The sequence below is a fragment of the Sphaerodactylus townsendi genome, linkage group LG05 (genome assembly GCF_021028975.2).
Source record: "Sphaerodactylus townsendi isolate TG3544 linkage group LG05, MPM_Stown_v2.3, whole genome shotgun sequence".
NCBI lineage: Eukaryota > Metazoa > Chordata > Lepidosauria > Squamata > Sphaerodactylidae > Sphaerodactylus > Sphaerodactylus townsendi.
Genome location: NC_059429.1, coordinates 113,829,984 through 113,837,448, shown reverse-complemented (window position 1 = coordinate 113,837,448; position 7,465 = coordinate 113,829,984). Strand labels below are relative to the sequence as shown.

At 46.8% G+C, this 7,465-nt stretch overlaps 1 protein-coding gene across 2 annotated transcripts in view; it reads left to right on the top strand.

The window, feature by feature from the left end:
• The first annotated feature begins 233 nt into the window (after positions 1-233).
• The window catches only part of KCNB1 (potassium voltage-gated channel subfamily B member 1), a 229,882-nt gene continuing 222,650 nt past the window's right edge, over positions 234-7,465 (top strand). For both annotated transcript variants that reach the window (XR_007244468.1, XM_048495899.1), the window contains exons 1-2: positions 234-518; positions 3,753-4,399. Coding sequence is in view for 1 of the 2 variants with exons in the window: in XM_048495899.1 (XP_048351856.1) it covers positions 3,833-4,399 (567 nt within the window). In the remaining variant the exon portion in view is untranslated. The remainder of the gene's footprint in view (positions 519-3,752; positions 4,400-7,465) is intronic.

Below are 7,465 nucleotides of genomic sequence, written 5' to 3'. Positions count from 1 at the left end.
ACCAAACTCCGGGACACAATTGCGGGGGGGAGGGGGGGGGACCAGAGGCTGAGCCTGGACTTGTTGATCCCCATTAAGAAGCCGCTGCAAGGCGAGAGGCAGCGAGGCGTTTTCTGGCGGAGGCGCGCTGCTGGTTCTGGGGGCCAACTCGACCCGGATCCCGTTTTCAGTCTCGGTGGCTTTCAAGGTGGGGCCGCTCGGACAAGGACTCCGCGGAGGGCCTCGGAGCAGCGCCGTCCGGCCACAAGACCCGGGCAAGCCCCCCAGCCGCGTCTCTTGTGCTGGATCCCAGCCCGCCCCTCCCGCGAGACACGCACGCACCTTTCCCGCGGCCCGGCCGCTCGGCCACCGTGGGAATTTCGCTTGCGGCTGTTTTCCGGCTTCGCAAGGAGGGACCCCAGCGACGCCCGGCTGCTGAGCTCCCCCTCGGCGTCTAAAGCATGATGTAGCCCCCCGGCCGATGCTCTCCTCTCCCCCGAAAGCCCGCCGGGGCGTCCTCTGGGATCTTGGCCCAAGAAGTAAGTGGCCGGATTTGGGGGGAGGGGAGGAAAGGGGAGGGGGCGATCCAGCCATCATCGCTTGCCAGACTTTGCAGCTGGAAAGCGCCGGTTCGGTTTGGATACGGGGAGGGGGGGTGAGGGCAGGATCGCCCCCCCCCGGTCGATTCTTTGATCCCAGCGGGATCCGAGCTGAAATCCTGGCGGGGGGCAGCCGGCGTTGGTGGGGGCAGCGGAAGGAGCCGTCCCTTCTCCCAGCTCCTTCCCGAGCGTTGGTTTGAAATGCCATCTTGTGTAAGCAACAGTGCAAAGGCGCCTGAGAACGGAGCTCTTGCTCGGGGGCTGCCTTTTTTGTGTTTGTTGTTTGCTGTCTTTGCAGCATGGCGGGGGGGGGGGGGGCAAAGAAGACGATTTTGCAAAAAAAAAAAAAAAAAGCTTCCCTCCCGCAACCGTGGAGTGAAGCGTTCTTGCTCGGGGAGAGAGGCTGGAGTTTATCATCTGGCCAACAACACCCCCCTTTCCCCAATTGGTGTGTAGCCTCTCTCACCGACCTCACCCCCTTTCCTCTCAGTGTGTTGTTGGGAATAATTGCCATTATAACTCCGTGCCTGCCTGGCCTCCATGATATCCACTTTCAATAGAGACTTTATGAGCCCGGAGCTCATTAAAGACACACTCTCAAACCTCTCACCAAGGCAAGCTCTTATTAGCTGGAATGGAGTCATTGCAAACTATCCCTTTGGCCAAAAAGGTACCTTAGTGAAATGGATAAAAATAAGCCGCTTTCTCCCTTCTCCTGTTTCAGATCACTGAAGTTATTTTTTAAAATCTTTCAATTTATAAATATTTGGTCCCCTGTAATGCATTCACATAGTATGGGTGAATTTTCTTGGGAGTCACAGAGTTGGAAGAGGTCATAGAGTCCATCTAGCTAGCCCAACCCCCTGCTCCACACGGGGTCAGCCTACAGTATCCTTGGCAAGTGTTCGTCCAGCTTGAAGACTGCCCATGAGGGAGGGGGAGTTCACCACCTCTTCTGTTACACAGACAGCATAGGCCTATGGGCTTATTCATAGATCCCCTTGTTACATGGTTGCCGACCTGCCGAAATGCCAATTTGGAAATTCCCTGGATCTTACTTTAAACGGGGTTTGGTGGAGAAAGGGGAAGAAATTGGTCCATTCAGTAAGTTGGCTGGTTGCACCCAGGGCCATTCCTTGGGAAGAGCTCTCAGACCAAGAAGGCAGGATTTCCTTCTCTGTGATAATCAGTCTGAATTTGCTCCGCATTAGATGGGCTGGAAGGAAAGGCTGTGCACTCCAAAGCAGGATATGTAATTAGACATCCTGATTAGTCTTGGCTTGGGCCCCTGACGTCTTTGAGTTAAATCTGTAAACAGGTAGCACATGTGGAGCGTGGATGATGACACCAGCGGAAGCATGCAGGTGCTCTGGAGAGACAATAATGATGAACGTGCAGTTTGCCCTTTTACAGTGCATGCTCTTGGGGAGAAAAGCAGAGGCTGGGGGAAGCCTGGGTAAATGGCCCTGAAGCAACAAATGACTTGATATTTTTAAGGCCAAAGTATAAAAAGGTCACGCTGATAGTCCAGCCCTTAAATAACACTTCTTGGAAATGTCTGGTTGATTGCAATTGGGTTTACTTCTGAGGGTTGGTTTCTAGCCTTAGTGCATGGGTAATTTGTGTGTTCCCATGCTGAAAGATGCATGTACAGACTTGACATGTGGCTTTTTAAATAATGATGGCATGTTGCATTTTGGGCACTCATGCCTCCCCCTTTCCTGGGTGCAATATTAAATGTAGTATGTCACAAGAGAAAGAATGTGAGTGCAAGTCCCCTGTTTTGATTAGCCAAGTGTGCTTTTTTGTGGGTGTGTACCTGGTTTCTCCATTAATGTTTCTGAGGTGCACACTGCTTGTAGAAAAGCAATGCAAAGTGGCGCAGATTAAATGCCCACCGAATCCATTTAAAAAATCTACAGAACAGTGTACAGCATTTAGTTTGTTTTGTGTGGGGATGTCAGTTATCACCAGAGGGACACTGAGAGCCAGGGTAGTCTAATGGTTAAGAACAGTAGACTCTAAGGGTTTGATTGCACATTCCTCTGCATGAGCGGTGGACTCTTATCTGGTGAACCAGGTTTGTTTCCCCACTCTTCCACATGAAGCCTACTGGGTGACCTTGGGCTAGTCACTGTTCTTCAGAACTCTCTCAGCCCCACCTACCTTACAAGGTGACTGTTGTGGGGAGAGGAAGAGAGGAGTTTATAAGCCACCTTGAGTCTTCTTATAGGACAGAAAGGCAGGATATAAATCCAAGCACTTCTCCTTTTCTTCAACCCCCACCCCACCCTACCTACAACATCTGTCTGTGTTTATGCATGAGAGCTGGAAGGGGAAATCAAACGGCCAGGAGGGGACACCTTGTTGTCATATACAGTGTCATTTTTTTAAAAGCACCTTAAATATTGTATTTTTATAAATCTTTTAATGGGGAAATAATAATGTTTCTCTGATGGTTCAATGTACTTTATTTAGAGCTGTTGTTAAGTACCCATTCAGAAATAGAGCACGTCCAGCCCCATCTAAATGAGAGCAAGATTTGAGTCCAGTGGCACCGTAAGGGTTTCTAACCTATCAGCTACCAGGAATCAAAGCTCCCTTCGTTAGACACCAGCTAAATAAGAGTTTCACTTCACAGGAGAAGGTCAAAATGGAATGAATCTGAAAATGCACACCATTTGGTGGACCAGTAAATCAGGGAGGCTGGCTGGCTGCATGAGCTGCCATTTGCTCTACTGTAAGTTTGCTAAGTTCAACCAGCTGCTACTGAAAACACATGACTGGCCCAGGGGCTGGAAACCACACAGTTTAGGAATCCACTTCAGTACATGAAGGGATGAACAGCTCGGAGAGTTCCCTCCTGCTAGAACGGGGTCTTCCCGCATATGAGCCTGGCATGGGTTGCACGAAAGCCCTGCTAGCTGTCGCCTCTCCCTCCCACTGCTTTCAACACACTGCTCTGAGGCTGTCTGTTCAGTTTCAGCACCACAGAACTGAACAGCGACCTGTGCTCTTGCAGCGTCTGCCGCCGCTGCTTCTGCGAGCAGACCGAAATGAGCAGTTGTGTCTGTCTGATTAATCCCCAATCCGGCAGTCTGTGAGAAAAGGAAGGAAGGGCCTTGTTGGATCTGTGGAAGTCACCATGGGCTCCCTGGATTCTTTCCCTTGCAGGCATGGAGGAGAAGGAGAACAGGTGAAGATATCCTGTTTGGAAGCTTGATTACCCTGTTACAGCCTTACAGAGACAAGCAATGCCTGCGGGGATGAATAAGAATGGATCTCGATCTACTACCTCTTTGCCTCCAGATCCCATGGACATTGTTAGGAGCAAGGCCTGCTCCAGAAGGGTCAAGCTTAATGTCGGTGGCTTGGCTCACGAGGTCTTATGGAGAACTTTAGACAGGCTGCCACGGACAAGGTTGGGTAAGCTCCGAGACTGCAACACCCACGAGTCCCTGATGGATATATGCGATGACTACAACTTGGAGGAGAACGAGTATTTCTTTGATAGGCACCCTGGGGCGTTTACTTCTATCTTGAACTTTTACCGCACAGGCAAGCTGCACATGATGGAGGAGATGTGTGCGTTGTCCTTCAGCCAGGAACTGGACTATTGGGGGATCGATGAAATCTATCTGGAATCCTGCTGCCAGGCGAGGTACCACCAGAAGAAGGAGCAGATGAACGAGGAGCTCAAGCGGGAAGCAGAAACAATGCGGGAGAGGGAAGGCGAGGAGTTTGACAACACCTGCTGCGCAGAGAAGAGGAAAAAACTCTGGGACCTTCTAGAGAAGCCAAATTCTTCTGTAGCGGCCAAGGTAATGTCAGACTACAAGTTCTTTCTGTTGGTCATGATTAGGACTTGCGCGGGTTATGACTTTTCAAGGTTTTTTATTGTATTGATCTGGCTACTGCTCATCACCATAGAGTTGAGTCTCTGCTGCACAGAAGGGATTATAGGAACCTAATTACAGCTCAGTGCTATGAGGTTTCCAGTTGCTCTCTTTTCTGTGCCCGCATACTAATGGATACGTATATTTTTAAGGGAACGGTGAGATGTACCTTACAAAATCTTGCATTGCATGTGTTTTTAATGACCTGTCAGTGGAAGATAAGGGAGTGCAGGGAACCGGGACTGGACATAAAGACTCCTTCCGCACATGCTGAATAATTCACTTTCAATCCACTTTCACATTTGTTTGCAAGTGGATTTTGCTATTCCGCACAGTAAAATCCAGCTGCAAAGTGGATTGAAAGTGGATTGAAAGTGGATTATTTTGCATGTGCAGAAGGGGCCAAAAGTACAGGGTTGGAGGTTCTTCAGAATAATAGTAACCTGGCTTTTAATGTGAGATGTACTTAACTTGTAATGTTATCTTAATTCACGGTACCTTTATCAAATCTCCTGGAAAAATATATGGGGTTAATTGATAAGAAGAATGTGCGTTGGAAAGGATGCCATATCGCTGATTTCCATTCATTCTCTTCCTACAAATGTATACAGATGCTGTTGTCTTTATGTTGCTATGGGGGCAAATATGTTTGGCCTTCTATTGTTTGAGGCTGTCATGCTTTTATTTGGAATTGGCTGCAAATCATAGACTATATGAATATGAAAAATTGATTACTCTCTGCTAGGCAAATCTCAGTTATCCAAAGGTGTTCTTTGTTGATACTGATCTTGTGTGTTCCTTTTCCTTCCCATCTAGACGGGGGTGAATCCTTGAACATGGGTACCAGTTGTTCTGTTTTGTAAAGGCTGGGTACTAGCTCTTGTGGTTATTTTGGTTTGTTTTGGGGGAGGGGGGTGTTAGCATGTCTTATTTCCGGCTTTAATGTTTGTGTGGCTAATTTGGAAAAATATATTTTGCTTTACAAATAGTCCATAATCAGTCTTCCATAACTATATCTGTACAGATTCTTGGAAGTTTCCACTTCTATGTCCCCAGTCTATTCATTAAAGAAGTTTTGACCACAATGTTCTGAATCCTTCATAGGAGGATATAAGGTAAATATCTGCATAATAGGTAACCATACTGTGGGACATAGAAGCCAACCTTGAGCTGACATCTATGTCTGACGGAACTGATACAAGGTAGCTTTGCTTTGACCTTCAGACAACAGATGGATTACTGAGAAACTTAATTTTTGTTTGGAGTCTAGTTGGCTTATGATTTGGGTGAAGAGAGGAGAGAGAAATAACTCCTACTGCTTTATGGTCATTATGGAGGTCTCAGGGCTCAAAGGTGATGTGGGTTCTGTCCCAAGCCACTCCAGTTAAAAAGGATGTCGAAGAGCTCAGCTGTGAAAGATTTAAGAGACCATTGCGAGAATAGACCACGCTAGGAATTGTGTACCAAAGGCCTAGGGTAACTCCAGATTTCCAGTTGAAGTACCCTGCCTGCACTGCTCCAACCTGACCAACTAAGAGGGAACCTGCTCTGTTCAATTAAGCAGAACACCGGTATCTTTCATTTCCACAAGTTGTGGAAGACCAACAATTGTCAATTCATCCGCAATTTAAAATTAAGAACAAAACAATTAAATTGCCATGGTCAAATAGAAACCATGATGCTGCTATTCCTAAATGAATGGAGAAATGGAGAGGTTCGTTCTTGGAGCCTAAATGATGACAAGCAAAAGTCTCCAGATGTGGTATCAGTACAAATTGGCCTTTTCTCTGGTTGCAGCCTGCTTGATCTCTGAAAGTGAGAGCAGGTCTTCTAAGGATAGTCTAAGTCCGTGGTGGCAAACCTGTGGCACTCCAGATGTTCATGGACTACAATTCCCATCAGCCCCATGAACACCTGGAGTGCCATAGGTTCGCCACCACTGGTCTAAGTAAATGGGCAGAATTGTTAACATTTTTTTAAAAAAAATCTGCCTAGCCAATCAGAAACCTTGCTGGGCAAAAGCCCTATCAGGCCCTTCCCACTTCTTAAAACTGGGCAGGCTCCAGAAAAAATGTTGGAAGGCACCAGGGCGGGGTCTCCTACAGAAGGCGGTTCTGATTTGATGGGCCAATGGCCTGATTCAGTGTAAGGGAGCTTCATGTGTGAACATGGAAGCAAAGACCAACCATTTCCCAGGCACTGATCTTGTGACTCCTAAAGAATAGCATTGACTTACATTTATACAACATATATTTTATGCTTGCTTTTGTGTGTGGGGTGTGTGTGCGCATTTTAAAGATGAAGATTCTAAGATCATTATTATAATTGGCAGCTATTTAGTTTTTGTATTCTGCTGGGTTGCCTTAAAGTTATGAGTTACCATTGGTCACCCCATATGTCCAAATCGTTTGCCTCTTCAAACCTGAGAGAGGGTATTAAGGCAAAGAAGTTGGCCACGCACATTTAAAGAAAAGTATTATTTCTTGAGAAAAGAGGGCCCAGAAGATGCTGAAATATTGGGAAAGGAGGGTCTCAGAAGTAAAGCAGCTACCGTCAAATAGTGTCCTGGGTCACCAAAGAAGCTTTCCAAGGGTTTCTCAATGAATAGTTGGGGAATAGTCAACAGACTCCTCTGAAAGATAATTTGCTTACCAGTATCAACCTTCCCTTTTGTGATCAGAAAGATGTACTGTAAGATGCTCAGTTCTCATGGGCTGTGGTAAGGTCCCAAAATCTTTGCCAATGGCTTGGGTAAACTTAGTTGAGCATGCCCTAAAACCTTCTGCACCATTCAGGTGTCCACTGGCATACATCTCAAGGTTTATCAGGAGACATGACAATGTTTAAAGTGTTTTCTCTAGCAAAAACATTTTAAAGACCACTGGCAGAAAATAGAGTCACCAGGGTATGAGTTTTGTAGACACCAACACTCCTGTTACATAATATTTGACATTATAATAGGTAGTCTTTATATTCCATTGTATAAAACCT